The sequence below is a fragment of the Calliphora vicina genome, chromosome 5, assembly GCF_958450345.1.
Source record: "Calliphora vicina chromosome 5, idCalVici1.1, whole genome shotgun sequence".
NCBI classification, from domain to species: domain Eukaryota; kingdom Metazoa; phylum Arthropoda; class Insecta; order Diptera; family Calliphoridae; genus Calliphora; species Calliphora vicina.
This window is the reverse complement of record NC_088784.1, coordinates 33941287-33960037: the sequence shown is the minus strand read 5'-3', so window position 1 is coordinate 33960037 and position 18751 is coordinate 33941287. Positions and strand designations below refer to the sequence as shown.

The following is an 18751-nucleotide window of genomic DNA, read 5'->3' as shown; positions in this document are numbered from 1 at the left end:
TTAAACGTGCGCAGTTTGATTACTAAATTCAAATAAATGGACAGAAAAAATATTCCAAATAAATCTGTAACTTCTAGTTGAGGTGTAGTTAAGTTTATGTTTTGAACTTGGACTTTAAACACCAAGGGGCCTCAAGGCCCTAAAGTCGGGTATATCGGGTTCACTCTGGAAAATGCATGTAAATGTATTACTATAAAGTATGTAAGTTTTCATGTAAAATGGAACAATATGCGTAAATTTAAAATGTTATGTGTTGATCTGCAAAAATACAAACAAAATGTAGGCGTTTTTTGGATGGACCTAGTCCGCTCGCAATCAAAAATTTTTTAGATAACTTAAAAAGAAGAAAAGTAATTTTTTCCAAAAAGCTATCGAAAAATCGACTTTTTAAAATGTTTTAAATTAAAATGCATATAACTTTAAAGTCGGTCATGATTTTTAAACAATTCTCTTTCCGTTTAACATATGCTATTGTTGTTAGTCCAATAAAATAAAAATGTAAAATAAATCGGGCAATATTTGAAACCGCTATTATCAAAAAGGTGGAGTAGGGTGAGTAAAAATTTTGAAAATTGAATTTTAAAATGCTGTAAGAGATAATTGAGAGCATTTAGGATCGTTTTAAAAATGTAACATACCCGAGATGTCTTACTTTGGGTACTCCTGGAAGCGCGCTTGGTAGGGCCATGAGCTTCAAACTCAAAACTTAAACTCGACAATACTTCCTCCTCATGTCAAAGCCTTTAGAAGTTGTTGGTTTATATCCCTCCATTTTTTGTTCTATACCACCGCACAGTGGGGCAGAATTAAAATTTTTTGGAAATAAATCTGGCATTGATGTTATTTCTAAAGTAGGGTACCTTCGACATGTAAATTTTTTAAACACGTGCAATTTTTTGTTTCCTATCCGATTTCAAAGATTTTTATATTTTTGGAAAGCGCTCGGCTAGGTCTTGAAAAAACAATTTGGATCAAATTGTTCCTAATATTTGCAATCCTACTAAAATTTTGTTATAAATTTTAGTTTTAGAAACTCAACGAATATGTAATATGAAATAAAATCTTTATTTATTAACGAAACTCAATGAATTTTTTTACGTGTTTTATGTTTGTCATTCTAAATAACAAGGTGTAAAAAAACGTTGCAAAAGGTCAAAGACAATCCCGCAATTCCTAAAAATTGGATCGAAAATCCGAAAAATGGTATTTTTTACAATTTTACCTATAGGGTCCACATTTCCTTTGGGGCTGGGAAAATACTTTGGCAATAAATAGGGAACACATCAAGGTTTCCAAAGCTGCTTTTCGTTTTCTGATCCCAGCTTTGTGCTTTTAGAACATGTAGCCCAAAGTTGAATTTTTGATAAAAAATAAATCAAATTCCGAAAGGGTTAGGGGCGACATATTTGAAAAATTTTACATGTTTTTTATACCAAACTGTTCTCCGTAAAAATACCGTAGAGAAAAACATAAAATTGTTATATGTTCTTAAAGAAAGTTTTTTTTTAATAAATAAGAGTTAAGTCACCTTTTCGCCCAAAAAACAGCAAAAATCTACTATTTTTTTAAATATTTTAATTGAAAATCGTTTATTTTTGAATCCATAATAGATATTGACCTCAAATCTTTTGTATTATTATTATTATTATTTAGTTGTCTAACTAACAAAAAGAATTCGAGTCCATTTTTTGGTCCAAAATTACGCCCTATATTTTTAAAAGACCGGGCCAAGGTATGGCCAAATTTTAAAATTTAAATTTTTAATTGCCTCATGATACAATAATTGTAGAAGGTAGAATCACTAGGGAGAGTTTTCAATATTTGGCCCTATAACGTCAAACTTTGATTTTGATTTTTTCATATTTTTTTATATTTTCTTTTGTTTGACGTTACAAGAATTGTATAATTGAGAATTTATTTTCTACTGGGTGTACCTTATGTTGTTGTATCATGTAATTGCCTATAACTCGAAAATTAGAAGAGATAAACAGCACACGCAAGTATGAAGATTGAAGACCTAGCCGAGCGCTTTTCAAAAATATTAAAATCTTAGCAATCGGATGGGAAACCAAAAAATGGAACGTGTTTAAAATGTTACATGTCAAATAACTTAAACTCGAATGCTCCTTGGCTACGCCCACGTAAAATTTTATACCTATCGACCAAAAAATATCGATTTGCCCCACTGTGCAAAAAAAAAAAAAGGGCCAATTTTTTAAAAAAAAAAAAAGTCAACAAAGTTTTTGATTTTGCAAAAAAAGTGTTTTGAGTTACAAAACATTTATTTTGATAGATATCGAACTCGCATCCCACTAAGCGACCAAATAGGTCTTCAAGGAAAATATCTAAGCTTTCTTTTAAGAAAAAAGGGCCAATTTTGAAAAAAGTCAAAAAAGTTTTTGATTTCGGAAAAAAATTATTAAAAATTTTTAATTTTTTTTCAAAATATTTTTTTCGAAAGATTGAAGAATATACATATAGGTAATAAGAACAATAAGTAATAAGTATGTAAACACATGTTTGGCCAAAATGTCATATTTTGATCCCCTATAACTAAGAGAGTTCTTGACCGATCTTGTTGAACAATTGTGTCTGAATTACTATCCAATAGGTCTAACCTTGGTGCAAATTTCATCCCGATAGGAAGACATCGATTTTAAAAATTGGTTCACTTGACATGAAATCCCCCATACATATATTTGTACGAGAATGAAAAATAAATAGCATGAAGATCTTTTTGGGGAAAAATGTAATAAATATTGCTATTTTAAATGTTCCGAACTTTTCCATCGTTTGAATTTGTTAAACAAAATTTAAAAAAAAATATGAAATTGGCGAAATGTGTTAATCAAGAAATTTGGAAAACTTTAGCTAAACAATATTTTTAATCGATTGTAAATTTTGAAATCTCAAACCACCGAGTGTCAAAAATATGTCAGTTTACTTCCTGCTAACTAAACTGTCAAAGTTGCAGGTCACTTTAATTTAAAGTGTCAGAACATTAACTATCACAAAGGCCCGGTAAAATAAATGGCGTCGATTTCCATTCCCCCCCTAGGCACATGCATAGAAACTAGAATTTAAAAAAAATCCTTTGGGGTTTGCCATTCAACCATAGAGAAACAAGTCAAAAACTCAAAACAAAAAATTACTCAATACAACACACATACATAGGTGTGTTGTTTGACTGGAAAGTTTCCGTTCTATATGTATTTAAACTACATGAAAACATATGTTTAAAAAGCTTTTGCATCTAAAGCTTCACACAAAAAAGCTTTTAAGAAATGCACTTCACAGATTGTGTCCGGAAAAATACGAAATGACCTTGACCATAAAGGGAAAAATCAATAAAAAGCGCAAATCATGCACACAACAAATGCAAGAAAGAGCATAAAAATAGCAAAGAAATGAGAGATGTAGTTTCAACTTAGAGGAATTTTAAATACCCTACAGCTGCATAGGGGAGATTTTCTTGACTGAGTTTTAAAAGTGGCATATTTTTGAATCTAATTGAGATACTTACTTGAATTAAAAATTAAATTATCTAACCAAAAAAAAAATTAGTTCGGAATAAATGTGGATGAAATTGGTCCTAATATTTGCAATCCTATTAAAATTTTTATACAAATTTTAGTTTTAGAAACTCAATAAATATGTAATAAAATATTTATTTATTAACAAAACTCAATTAAATTTGTTTTTTTAAATTTGTCATTTTAAATAACAAAGTGTAAATAAACTTGTCAAAAGGTCAAAGGGAATCCCGCAATTCCTAAAAATTGGAGCGAAAATCCTAAAAATGGTATTTTTTACAATTTTGCTCCTAGTATCCACATTTCCTTCGGTGCTGGAAAAATGCATTGGGAATAAATAGGGAAAATATCAAGGTTTCCAAAGCTACTTTCCGTTTTCTGATTCCGGCTTTGGGATTTTAGAACATGTGGCCCAATGTTGAAATCTTGATAAAAAATAGGTCAATTTCCGAAGGGCGCAAGGCCAACATATTCAAAAAATAGAACATAATTTTAATAGAAAATTGTTCTCCGTAAAGATACCTTACAGAAAATTATAAAATTGTTATATACATATTCTTAAAGAAAGTTTTTTTTATAAAAAAAGAGTAGGGTTTTTAATTTCACCACCTTTTTTGATTCCCGGGAATCGGGAAATTTTTGTTCTACATTCCCGGGTACCCGGCTATTCCCGAAATATAGAATGATAATGTAAATTAGGAATATTATAGCCAAATTTCGTATAAAAACTTAGTGTTATAACTATTATATATCAGAGCTTCGAATTAATTAATACAATTTGAGCTTAATTCACTAAAATCTTAATCCGCAGTTAAAAAATGTCAGCCTTTAATTCCATAAATCCATTCCCAATATTTAATTTTTTAAATTCATTCAAAAGCCTTTGTTTAAACTAATGGCGTTTTCTTTTCTGGCATAAATGATGCCTTTATTCTACCTTTTACCCTTTTCTGTGTTCTTTTCTAAAAAAAAATGTAGTTTGGTAAGGGTATAACGTGTTCTTTTCAAGTAATGTTGCCCTAAAACCCCGAAGATATGCTACACGTTTCACCCTCAATTTTATCAAAGGGTTAGAAATGCAGCACTTTTTTAAACAGCAAAATGTATAGTTTTACAACATTTAGAAGGTACATAAAAGAAAATTGCATAAATGGTAATGGTTTTTGTTCTATTGTGATCGTTAAAAATGTAAAACATTATGAGGGTATGGGTAATCTTTAATAAATGGTACAAAGTATGTTGGCAACATTTTGTGTCAGAAAAGAAAACGCTATAAATTAATTTTGTAGAGAATTTTTGAAACTTTGAATGATTAAATTTTTGTTAATTCAAATTGAGATAACATTTTTTATCTTGATTCAGTTTTGTTTTTACCATTTACAAAATTAATTAAAAAAATTGTCATAAAACTTTTTTAATAGATTTGAATTGAAGAAAAATTTAATCATTTCATACATTTTTGAAGCTATGTTGTGGATTTGAAGAAGAAATTTTAAGAAATTAGAATGATTCAATAAGAAATAAATTCTATAAAAAATGAATTCTGTTTTTAAATTTTCATACGAAAACCGCCATATAAATAATAACGATAATAAGCGGTTTATTATTGCCGACATATAAGCAATAACTGTAAAAAACATTTCACTGTTTTTTGGTGAAAAAATAGAGTTCTAACTAGTTTTCTTTGTATTTTTGCCAGTTTTTAATTCCTGGGATTCTCGACTAAAAATCCCTGGAATCGGATAGTGAAAAATTGGCAAAATTCACGGGAATCCACTGGATAAAAACCCTAAATAAGAGTTAAGTCATCTTTTCGACCAAAAAACAGCAAAAATCTACTATTTTTTGAATTTTTAAATTGAAAATCGTTTGTTTTTGGATCCCTAATAGATATTGCTCTGAAATCTTTTGCGTATTATTGGCAATTTGGTTGTCTAACTCGAGTCCATTTGGTCCAAAAGTACGCCCTATATTTTTAAAAAAGCGGACCAAGGTATGGCAAATTTTTTAAATTTTATTTTGAAATATGTACCTGTAACTCAGAAATTATAAAAGATAAATAGCACACGTATGCATGTTTTTTCAAGACCTAGTCGAGAACTTTCCAAAAATATAAAAATCTTTGTTTAAAATATTTACATATCGAAGGTAACCTACTTTGAGTCCTCATAGCGCCATCCCTGGAGGATTTGTAGGATCCATTTTAATAACTTAAACTCGAATACTCCTTGGCTACGCCCACGTCAATTACGCCCACAAGATCTTATCTTTATTATTATGGATTCTACCAGTTTTGGATAACATAAATTTTCCATTTATAGAGCATTTACATATTTTTCGTTTTTATGTGATTTAAAAACCTCCATATATTCGATACGAATAAAGTTTTTAGAAAAGTTTTATGCTGAATACCCAAATTAAAATTTTATACCCAGATTACAAACGACATACTTAACTGGTTATACATCCTATTACAGTAGGAGCAATGTGGCATGCTTTGTATTGCTTTTTTGCCACACATGCAGCCACATAAAATAGTGAATGTCAAGGTTAAAGAAAAACGTGATAAAAACAGCATGTTAATAAACGTTTATAAGAAAATATCCAAAATTAAGTAAAACAGCACAAAACAGTGAATTTTATAACAAAAGCAATACAAAATCTAAACAATTTACTTTAATTAATTCAACAGCCTAAAAATATGCAACAGTTTTTATAGAGCGTTAACAGTTGACTGTTAAATGTTCGAAAACTGTTAAAATTCAATAAAAACAAAATCATTTTTTTATAGCGCCAGTGAATAAAGTGCATTTGTTTATAAAACAAAAGAAAATCAAGAAAATTCAATTAATTTGCAACTTTGTGTAAATTTTGTGTAAACTATATTTTTGATATTTTATTGAAATTGACCGAGAAAATTTTAAACAAAACAAAAAGTGAAATTTCTTTTTTAGCAATCATTAGTTTTTTATTTCATTCAGTTTTTATTTCAAGTGTCTTAATTCGTTAAACGTTTATTTCTTATATTTCGTTGTTTTTTTTTTTTTTGATTTTCTATTTGTCTTGGCAGATTTCAGAATTTTTTCTTCATAAATGCAACATACGCGTTTTGATCATGACCGACTAAAGAACAAAATTGTGAGCAAAAAAGAGAAAAAAAAGTCAAACAAATTTTGAACTAATTATTTTAGTTTTTTTGTATAAAATAAAAAAGAAAATTGAAACTGAATAAGGAAAATCGCCAGAAATTGTGTTAAAAATACTACACTGTGATATAATTTTTGAAAAAAATTCAAATGTTTTTTTCCCTTATTTTAAGAAAATTGTGCAATTTAAATTTAAAAATACTTAACTAAAGAAATATTACAGCATTTGGTGTTTGTTCAAAGAAAACGTTTTGATCTCAGTTGAACATTTAACATGAATAGAAAATGTTTGCACTGGAGCTATTTAAATTTCAAGGACATTCCTATGGACTTGTACTTGTACGAAGATCTCGAAGAGGTTTATCTTAAGGAAAACTATATTGCTGCCATACCCAAGTGGTTTTTGAATTTGACAACTTTGAAGTTTATCCACTTGGCTGGAAATAACATCACAGCACTGCCCGATGAAATGTATTTGTTGGAAAATCTGGAGTTTCTCGATGTTTCGAATAATCAAATCACCGAATTGCCAGAAGCAATGGGTTATATGACGAAATTGCTGCACTTGAATGTTAGCTCCAATGATTTGACCGAATTGCCAAGCAGTAAGTATTTAGAACGAATTGAAATTATGTGAGTAAATTAATTAAGGATGTTAGCTTCAAAATTTTAATTTTGAGCCCAAAAAAAACTGACGAAATCTAATCTGTTTTGACAGATTAAGATACGTTATTAATTTCACTGACAGCTGTCACTCATTAGGAATATTTTGCCATAAATAAATTTAATTTATTCATTAGTTTACACATTTTCTATTAAAATTTAAGTTTCTATTTATTTTATATTAATTATTGTGGAAATATTGAAAAATCTCGTAATTATTTAATTTTTCGTCAGTCTGAAAGGACTATAAATGGAGTAATATAATTTTTACTGGACAATTATAATAATGTAACTAATACTTATTAGTAAATATTACACTATCTTATAAACAAAATCGTTTCGACTTCTTATCTACATCCAAAACTTTTAAATCCACTTTAAAATAGAGTGAAACATATTTATTTTGTTCATTTGAGTAGAAAGTTATTGTCTTCCATAAGGTCAAGGCCTACACACAACATTGAATTGGCACTGTCAATAGAACTCAAAGATACGAATTTCAAAACATACAAAATACCCCGCCATTGTGTACCACACTTTATCCAAGTACTTTGACATTTATTTGTTATTGTTTATTTATATTTTTGTTGTTTTGTTTTCATATTTAGTCTTGTTGTATTCTGTGTGCAGTAATTTTGTTCAATAATATATTTTAAATACTATACGTACAACAAACATATTTCAGTAATAACAATATTTAAAAATAAATACATTACGTTCCACAATTAAATCAGCAATATGAATATTACCCCCTGGTTATACCTGATAATTTTTTATCATGATAAACTTCAAAATGGTTGTCTAAATAAAAAATTATCAGGTATAGTCTCCATTTATTAGTATTATTTCTTCGTTATGATAAAATTGTTAGTGCTTTTGCTTAGACAACTTTGTCTTGACAACAAATGTCATTTATTGTTATGATGAATATTTGTCAAGTATAGGGGGTTAGGGTTTTTTGGGAAATTTCGAACAACTTGTGGTCGGATTATTGCGATACTTGAAAATCGGAAAATTTAACATATCTGAAATTTAACAAAATTTCCCATCGCTATAGAGGAGGTGTAGTTGAGTTTAAGTTTTGAATTTGGATTTTCAAATTGGATCGAGATTTGACATCATTTTTAATTTTTTATATACCCGATGCAACCCACTTTAGGGTCTTGAGGCAACGACGCCCCTACCCTTGGTAATTAATGTGAAAATTCAAAACTTAAACTCAACTATCGCTATAGACATGAATTATTTTTATTAAAGTAGGACTATCCGTTAAGTTTAGTTTGGAAGAGTTGTGCACTTCCTCTCAGAGACCATTGTGATTCCATTCAAGGGTTAAATTCAGAGAAAAAGTATGCCATGTCTAAAAAATGAGACATAAAGAAAAGAAAAAAAGAAGAGAGAGATTTTTCTTTTTGTTTCTCCTTTTGCTATCTGTAAGACACTACACAGATAGCAAAAGGAGAAACAAGAAGAAAAATCCAAATTCATCGTAGAATATCATTCAAATATCAAACCGACAAAACCCAGTATGTTAGCCAATTTACAACCAGCAACACTCTCAAGTTCATCTAGAAATATAGTATGACTCTATAGTCTCGGTCAGCTGCACATAATGTACTCTACTGTCTCCAACTCCTCTACATCCCCACACACTCCACGAAAATTCTGTATGCTATTATCACATTTACCTATAAAGGACCCAATTGAACAGTGACCTACTAGAATTTTGAGACTAAACCTATCTAACCCAACTAGGGTTTTGATTGTCTTTGCTTCCAGTTCTTATATTCCAGGATTGAGTGGTTGAGTCACGGAATAGTTCAAAGATTAGTTTGTACTAGTGACAAATAAGATATTTTACTAACTGGTTCCTAATACTATGGTCCAGATCTGAGCCATGTCTCGTAAGTTCATCTGCTACCTCATTTCCTGGTATGTTACAGTGCTGATCTGATTGATTAGTGAACTAATAACTCCTCAAGAGATCTCCTGAAGTCTTCCATTATACTAGATTTTAGAGCCTTAAGTGCCGTCTGACAGTTTACCTAAATTGTCACTACATACCCCTATCAAAAAAGGTCCCTTAATACTTGGCTCAACCCTATAAAATCAGCTCAACTCTTCACCCTGTATTTCCTGGTAAAGATCAGCAATTCTGTCTTCGATAGGTTTACACCCAACCCGTTAGTTCCTGCCCAGGGCGAGAGATCACCAAGTGCTGATAGTGGAGAGAAAATTTCTTTTAATCAGGATCACCAAGTCATCCGCTAACGATAGGCGACTATCTTCCTACCTTTAAACTCAATGATTTTGAGAATAGAGTTTAGCCACTAATGATCAGAAAGAACTCCACCTTGCGGTGTGTCTCTTGTAACTCCTCTAATTTTAATATCCCCTAGGGTTGAGTTGATAATGCTGCTATCCAGCATTGAAGCTATCCAACTCACCAGGAAGTCCTGAACCCTAAGTTCCTCTACGAATCCTTAATAGCCTCTATCTTTATGTTATTAAAGGTTCCATCTATATCCAAAAATGCAGCCAAAGTATATTCCTTATGCTTCAAACTGTGCCCTATACAATCCACCGATCCACAATCTAGCATAATGGAAGATGTTTTATAGATGTTTCAAAGTCTGTTTTGTGCACATCTCAAAATTGTCGCATGTCTGGTATTTTCGGACCTCCATGCCCCTACAGTACTGAGCTTGACAATATAATTTAGGACCAATTGTTTCATCATCTGCCAGTGTATCATTACAAACATTACTCGCAATGGATTATGCTGGTACATGAAGGGTCACATGGTCAAATCCAATCTGATACATGATTTATGCGAGCCCTAGACAAGGTGATGGTACACTTCGAGGTAAGACTGTTTAGGATGATATTAAGAGCAATGAGATTGCGAATGAGCATGCCAGATAGGACTCGAAATAATCTTTGTAGGTGAGGAAGGAATTGATGAAACCGGGGTTTTATAGGGATAGATTTTGCTCAGGAATAGCTTCGAATGATGACGTCTACTGGATCTGAATAGAAGCAGTGTTATCATCATGAGTAGTGCTAAGGTCATAGGTGAAAACTAAATAGGTAACTGAGAACCAATATCCTACTACTGTTGTGAAAAACCAAATTCATGACAATGTTTTTTTAATTTTTTCATTGATATTTCCGTCTCAGTTCCTTCTATGAATTTATTCTATGGTTAAGGCTATTAGCACCCTGAACTGTTGTAGGATGTGGGACTGCAATACCACAAATTTAAATGGTTAGGTCGACAATTCCATGAGTGATTCGAAGATTTTGTTGGAATAAGGTGGCATAATGATATAAATATGCTAGTTCTAAAAAGGTAGTTCTTTCGACTCTTCTCTTGTGTTTGTTTGGGACTTAGGTTAGTTTATAAAGGCAGTTAGTATCAACTTGGGTCCATGAATTGGTCCCTTTGTGTTACCCTAAAGGATCATTTCAGAACTGACGCACGAATGAACGAATCCATCCTCCTGACATCCAGAGTAGATAGATCCGCTAGGCCGTGCAAAAATGGACTACATATTGTCGCAGTCCGAGCCCCTGCTAGGGCAGGGCAAAGACAAAGGAGATGTTCAATCGTCTCATTCTCGTCTTCATCATGGCAACTCATACAGAAGTCATTATATGGAGTATTCAGTCTCCTAGCATGCGCAACTATCAAGCAGTGTCCCGTGAGTACTTATATCAGAGCTCGTAGTTTAGCCCGAAGTAGCCCTATGATGGTCAAAAACGGGCCATGTGAGTCTCGATATCGAGCAATTTGTCAAATTAGACCATCTGAGCTGATCAGACTCAAATAATTTACGCTGTATGATTGACTTGTTTGGGACATATTCCTTGGACAATTTTAAAACTATATTATCTTAATATTTATCTTACGAAATATTACAATGTAAAATGGGGCAGAATCAAAATATTTTGGAAATAAATCTGCCATTTCTAACACGAAATTTCGCATAGGCGTAGCAAAGGAGCAATCGAATTTATTTTTTGAAAACGGACCCTTCAAGTCTTAAAGCACTCGATTAGACCTATAAAAATTATAGTTGCATATGCAATTTATCTCTAATTTATAATATAAACGCATTTCAAAAATCAAATATGAAAATTTCGACATAACTTGGACCCGTTTTTCATAATATCGAACACAATATATGACCGATTTCGTAAAAATTGTTAGAATAAATAAAAGCTCATATGAGGAGCAGCAGAACAAAAATTACTTTTTTGAAAATTTAAAAATTTTGGGAAATTGATTTTTTCTAGAAGATTTCAAACCAAATATTATAAAAATACCAAAAATCAATTTGTAAAAAAAATCGAAAAAGTACCATTTCTTCTGCGGCTCCTCATATGAAAAAAGTTTCAAAGCAATATATTTTCAAGTCCAAAAATGATCGAATTTGAATTTTTAAAATTGAGAAAATTTTGAATTTTCGTTTTTTTTTTTTTGCCGAAAAACTGCTATTAATCTTTGGTACCTACAAAAAATTTTCTAGGGACCTTTTAAAGCTTTTATATTTGTTTGATGGTATTTTAACAAGGGTAGCTTTAAAATAGAAACCGCCTAAAATATACTAATAGGCCTTGACAATAAAGATTGTTGATAATGGCCTTGACAGGGTTGAAAATGCATTCCAATTTGCCAATTGTTTAAAATAAATTTTCAGTGATTTTCTTGAATTAATTAAAATTTTAATTTCAAATTCTTTAAGTAAGTTTTAAAATATAATTATTTTATTGTTTTTCTTCCCTTTTTTCAGCTATTACCTACATGAAAAATCTGGAATCACTAAATGTCTCCAAAAACCGCCTAAAACGTTTACCCTTACAAATTTGGGAATGTGGCCGACTGAATGAATTGAATATCAGTGATAACATAGAAATATGGCATATACCGGAAAGAATTTCATACATGCAATCACTGCAAATGTTATCAGCCGATCGTAAGTTTCTTTAAGTATTTTATTGTACTAAAATTTCATTATTCTAATATGTGTTGTTATCTATCTTTAACAGGTTGTTCCTTAATTTATTTACCCGTGGCTTTGGCAAAATTCATAGACTATTTGAGAATCTTTAATAATGCTGCCATCACTCACATACCCATGATATATGAGAAATTCTATCAGAGTTATTATGAGACACCCACAAAATCGGCACACATGTAAGATCATATGATCTTAACTTCCTTGTAAAGTTGTTGAGATATTTTTGAAGTTTTTTTTTAGAAATAACTAAATAAAATTTGTCACTTTAACATTTACTTTCATTTCTTATTATATATCTTTTAGACCTATAACACGCGATGATTTCTTTTGGGTTATAGAAAAGGAAACCTTTACCAAACTCCTACTGCCCATTGGCACTAAGAAAGTCTTTCGAGTGCCCTCAAAAGAGAATCAAGTTACACTTTATGATGACTGCCTAAAAGCTTTGGAATATTTAAATAAACTTACGCAATTTTATGAAAATCCAGTATTGAAGTATATACTGCCCGAAAGGTATATGGTGGATCATATTCGCAATGGACCCATAGGCAGGTGTACGGTATTTAAATGTTCGAATCCACTATTTACAACATACTATTTTATGGTGGTAAAAAGGTAAGAGATTTTTATTTAATAAACTGAAGTAAGTTTAAAATACTTATGATATAATTTCTTTCTGCTATAGACGTGCCAGCAAATCCAAACAGCTGTTTACTTGCTATTTTTGTACAAATTATTGTGCTAATATGTGGTTAATGGATAATCATAAAAAATACTATTGTGTGGACTGGGAGGTGTGTGATGATTAAGTTACTAAACTTAACCCTATATCTACTAATGCTTCAACTACATTTAGCTTAAATTTTTAGTGTCTAGTTAGTTAGAAACCAACATTATAGTACAATTATATTTAAATTGAAAATAAACAGTCTTTTATTAAAATATTTCATAATTTAATCTATTTGGTTTACAAAATGTTGCTGCAGAAAATCCTATCTCTCATCTAGTAAAAAATGTTTCACCTTGGGACTATTTACACAATTCATGAAACGATTAAATGGTAACGGTAAAGCTAATTTATATTATATTGGTAGCGGGTTTTTGGCGGTACATAGAAGTATTTTATATTATTTCGGTAACGGTATTTTAGCGGTGACCGTAGTTGCCATTATTTCACTAACGGTAATTTCAATCTGACTTACATCTGCTTATATATAAAAAGAAATGTACATTTTGATGTCACCACTAACTGCAAAAACGGGTCGACCAATTTCAACCAATTTCGACCAATTTTCAGGGTACGTTGGGGATGGTCTGTAGATGGTTTATGTGAAGTTTGCACGAAATCGGCATAGTGGTTCCGGAGATATGGCTGGACCGATTTTTATCAAATTTTCAGTGAATCTTCAGATTTTTGATTTTCGGTCTGTGGGCACAGGGGCGTGGTAAAATCAAATTTTTATTTCAAGGTAAAAAAAAAAGTTAAAAAAAAATCCAAAAAAAAAATTGTCAAAAAATTATTTTTATTTTTTCATTCCAACGATCAAACAATGCTAAACATTTTAATTCACAGTGGTGTACTCTGAAGCGAATGATTTGGTGTAACATGTCCGGTACATACCAAATTTTCATATCGTTCGATAAAACAAGTAGGCCGCTGTTAACATTGTACTATAAAAGTGCTTTTATATTATCAACCGATGATAAACAAAATTTCCGAAAGTACAACTAATATAGTAAATGTTCACCAAATTTAATTGAGGCAACAATCATCGGTGGCAGATTAAAATGCGAAGACGTAATGATTTCAAGCATACCAAAGATTTCCAAAGACAAAGCATATGGCCAATCGTTGACTATTGCTTACATTTGGAAAATTCATGTTTTGTATGTGGTTTGCTCCCGAGTAAATAAAAAAAAAAAAACGTATATCCCATTTGCCTTAAATACATCCGTGTCTTTTTTTAAGGGCATATTATGCCACTGTACTTATAGATATCTGCTACAACTTTGTCAAATGACCACCTCAGTGTTTCGGGTGCGATGTCAGGTCGACACTGTATATTCAAATCGAGATGTAATATAAAACAGAATTATTGTACGGGCCAGCAACGCGGACCGGGTTCAGCTAGTTTATAATAAAAATTACAAAAATTAAAGATTGACATACATACATTGGTGGTATTATTTAACATTTTAAATTCTGATGCTATCAAAAAACTCTATTATTGAGATCAAAATGTTCATTTTCATAATTTAAAATTTATTATAGGATAACAGTAACGGTATTCAGAGGTAATGATTATATCGTTAACGGTAATTATAGTTATTTCTGTAACGATATCTCAGCGGTAACGGTGGACATTTTCTCAGTTTCAACTTGAAAAGTTGTATTGGGTGTATAAGACCCCTTTCACACTAGGCAATTTAGTTGCGCAAGTCTCTTATGTTTGTAGATGCCAGAGGTAATGCCGGGTTAAGGAGAAGAAAATTTTACATGCTGTTTTGTTGTTGGGCAAGAGACTTGCGCAACTAAATTGGCTAGTGTGAAAGGGGTCTAACTTAAAAATTCGTAGTTTTTTTTTTAATGTTCAGCTTTTATGTTTCAAATTTGTACAATATAAATTTATTCAAAGTATTGGCCATTGTTAGTTTTGACGTTTTTCCATCTTTCTAGCAACATATGGATTCCGAGCCAAAAGAACTGCTCATCTTTTGAGGCCAAGAACGAATCAAGCCAATATCGGATACATTATTCCAAAGTGAAGCGTATCCGACAAAAAGCGTTCTCCATCGATCGAAACAAATAGTAATCGGACGAGGTACGGTCTGGACTATAAAGCGGATGCGGTTAACAGGTATTGCAACATGTGGGCGAGCGTTGTCATGAAATATTACGGTTTTATGTCTGGCCGCATATTCTGGTAATTTTTCAGCCAATGCTGGCTTTGGTGTCGGTGCTTGATTTTATTTTATAGCGTTCAAACAGCGTTTCAGTAATACAAAATCGTATTTCAAGGTCTCTCAGTTTCGTATGGTACCTAATTTCCCTTCTGATTTTTCAAGCTCTTATTAAGTTTTACAACAATCTTCATGGAGTAATGCCTCCAATTCTTGGTCTTCAAACTCTTTTGGCTAGCCGCACATTGAAACCGTGTTGAGTTAATAAAATGACAAAGGGCTCTCAAAACTTTTATTTTCTAATAATATGTGTTAAACTCTGCTTCAATATTTCAGTTTCATCTGACACTTTAAATATCCAATTATGGAAATTAGGACGCGTAATTTATTTCTATATGAAACTTATTTGTGTTGAATTTTTTCGGGATACCAACACTTTTAGGAGTTTTATGCTCGTTTAAGTAATTTTCGGAAGAGGGCCTTATATGGGAGCTATGGTCAATTATGAATTGAATTTTTAGGTGTAATTTATTTGTAAAAATGTTATTTAATATCTATATAAATCAAGTATTTATGACGGATAATGTCTTATTTCTGGAGGACATTTATATGGGGGCTATGTGAAATACATGGACAACCAGCTAGACAGACGCATGGAAGGACATCGTTAAATCGACTCAAACATAAAATCTCGAAAACTGGACGATTTTAACATATTTATGATTTTAGTGTTATTAAATAACTTTCTTCCTCTGGGTAATTTTATAGCAGCAATAATATAATTTTTAGTTAACTATTAATTTTGAAACGAATCAATATAGCACTTCTCAAATATTTTAAATTTGGTAGGTTTTGGTAGTTTTTAATTAGAAATTTGGTAGGAAAAATATTTTATGAGTGGCAACGCTGCATCCAATAGTAATTTTACTCTTTACTACATTCAGATCATGAAAGAGGCGTGTACCAAGATATCATAGTCAATGCTTCTATTGAACGGGATAGTGATATAGAAACAGTTGATTCCTGTTCTTTACAGGAAATGTCTGCAATAGTTGTGACGTGGGTAATCCGTAAGAAGCATAGTCGAATTCATATCAGGAGCCAAATAATTCTTGGTTCTTTTCTGTGTCAGATCATTTTGGATATTCTATAAGTGGAAATCGTAGACCACCTGAATTCCGCCATTTTCAACTGACATTCATCCATCATATTATGTACCGCAACTCTGGGCCTTTTCGGAAAAGCATCACAGCGCTGCATTTAATGCGCATCTGTGATTAGTTTGCGATGCTAATGCAAATCAGCTGAAGGCTCTCTGTTTCGTTCAAGGACGAACGAAACATCAGCTAATTTCCCCTAACGCCTTTATGTCTTGGAACTCATACTAACAAGACAAGGTGTTGTCTATATTGGTCCTGCGAATTTATGGAATTGAGAAGATATTTCGACATTGGGAGCCTTGATTAATATAAGGCTGTTCGCGTAAATTTCAATGGTCGACGTCTTAAGATTTAATTCTCGGATTCTTCTCGGAATAAAGTACAGATACAGGAGCCCATACAGCTACAGGAGCTCTCCACCAGAAATTAAAAGTCATAATAGGTCCATGTAAGGTTTCTTACAAGTATATAAGACACAAAGTGCCTTTTGCTTTCAACTCTCAACTTTACGCTTAGAGTTACGACTAGGTACTCGTATTTAGCTTCCTTTGATAATTCCGTAATGATATCATCAATATAAATTCCGGAATTTATAATTTACTTTAGGAAGGAAGTAAATTATAAATTCCGGAATGGGAGACATGATACCATCCTGGATATCTTGTCCTCTTTCTAGTTTCCGATAATGCCATGGTAGTTGAGGCCCATATTATCTCAAGGATTTCGCATTTGGTTTAAAAGTTTATTTCATACTTACATTGTAAATAATCGAGAAATTGTGCAGAATTTTCCAAATAATGAGAAATATACAGAATATGTTAAAGGAAGCTTAAAAAAACAGGGAAAAATATTGTTCGATATTGCTTTGAACCATCGGAAAATTGTTATATTGCCTCAAACTAAGCGACAGGTAAACATTCCTCGAATCGTTTTTTGTTTTGTAAGATAAATCACTTTCATATGCTCTGGTCAGTTGGGTGGGATCTTTCATATTCGTCCCTAGTATAAGTTATCCTTACATTAACTAAATTGTCTTTTCATTTTAATAACACCATTAAATTGTCAACTGAACAAAAAATCTATAGATTTTATGAACCAACCATATAGATATCTTGTTCTTGCGACCTTGAATTCATCTCATTCAATATACGGTACGTAAAATAATCTGAACTGTCCCAACAAAACACTTTTACTTCAATCAACACTTTACTCATACATTCGTACTCAATACAAAGATCAACCAACAGCGTAAATAATGTCGTTGAGTATGGAAATGTACGAGTGATCATATGGATAGCAATAACGAGAATTTATTTAATTATTTTCTTGACCTTACTCAAATGTGTTGTTCTACGTTCTCCATTCCTTTGTTTAAAAATACACTCATCACACATGAGCACATCGGCATCCTCATCATTGGCAAACAAATATTGAGCTTACGATATTAAAATCATTTTCTCTCTCTTCGATCACAACAGTTTCAGTTTTTTTATCGTCACAACAACATGTTGTTTATTTTTAAAATTTAAATAAAAATAGAAATACAAACATACAAACAAATAAAGAACTACGCAAATCTTTAAAACAATTAAGTAATTAAATTAAACAATTACAAAGTATTTGCTATAATTAAGAAGAAAAATAAAACAAGTGGTTTTCAAGTTATTATTGAAATATCTCAAACCATTGTATAAATTGTGAAATAAATTATAATAAAGATATCAGAGTGGAAAGTAAAATTTAAAATGTTATCTAAATGTAATGATTATCGATTATGAAATGTTATTTCACACATAATGGGAATTAATGGCATTTTTCTGGATGTAATGGAGTCTGTAGGGTCTGTTGTGTATTGGTATTTCTATATGCGGTAATTTTGTTTATTAACAAACCCGTTAAGCCAAAAATATGCCTCATCGCTGAACACAATTTTGCGATAAAACAATCGTTGCGCAAATCGATGACTGATTTTCAAAGTAAATTTAGATAATTTCTTAGCGGGAAGAACTGAGTTTAAAGTGTCATATTTTTTAATCTAATTGAGATATTGACTTAAATTTTTTTTGTAAGAACAAAAATTAACTTATCTAAACAAAAAAAAAAGTAGTTCAGAATATATGTGGATCAAATTGTTTTCTAATATTTGCATTCCTATTAAAATTTTAATACAAATTTTAGTATTAGATGTAATAATGTTTTTATTTATTAACAAAACTCAATGCAATATTCAACGTTTTTTATACCCTTCACCTTCGTGAGATGGATATATAAGTTTGTCATTCCGTTTGTAATTTCCACAATATAATTTTCCGACCCTATAAAGT

At 31.2% G+C, this 18751-nt stretch overlaps 1 protein-coding gene across 2 annotated transcripts; it reads left to right on the top strand.

The window, feature by feature from the left end:
• Positions 1-6551: 6551 nt before the first annotated feature.
• LOC135961106 (leucine-rich repeat protein SHOC-2) lies at positions 6552-13308 on the top strand. 2 transcript variants are annotated; one of them, XM_065512597.1, is made up of 6 exons: positions 6593-6671; positions 6903-7284; positions 12139-12321; positions 12395-12542; positions 12670-12981; positions 13052-13308. In XM_065512597.1, exons 2-6 carry the CDS (start codon positions 6954-6956, stop codon positions 13173-13175), a joined length of 1098 nt encoding a protein of 365 aa, XP_065368669.1. In that variant the 5' UTR covers positions 6593-6671; positions 6903-6953; the 3' UTR covers positions 13176-13308. The 2 variants fall into 2 exon arrangements, with proteins under 2 accessions (XP_065368667.1, XP_065368669.1); XM_065512595.1 differs by having other exon boundaries at positions 6552-7284.
• The last annotated feature ends 5443 nt before the right edge of the window (positions 13309-18751 follow it).

Coding starts and splice junctions, on each gene's coding strand:
- LOC135961106 (XM_065512595.1), top strand. CDS start 6,954: ATGAATAGAAAATGTTTGCACTGGAGCTATTTAAATTTCAAGGACATT. Junction 7,285..12,138: donor TTTGACCGAATTGCCAAGCA/GTAAGTATTTAG, acceptor CCCTTTTTTCAG/CTATTACCTACATGAAAAAT. Junction 12,543..12,669: donor CCCACAAAATCGGCACACAT/GTAAGATCATAT, acceptor TATATCTTTTAG/ACCTATAACACGCGATGATT.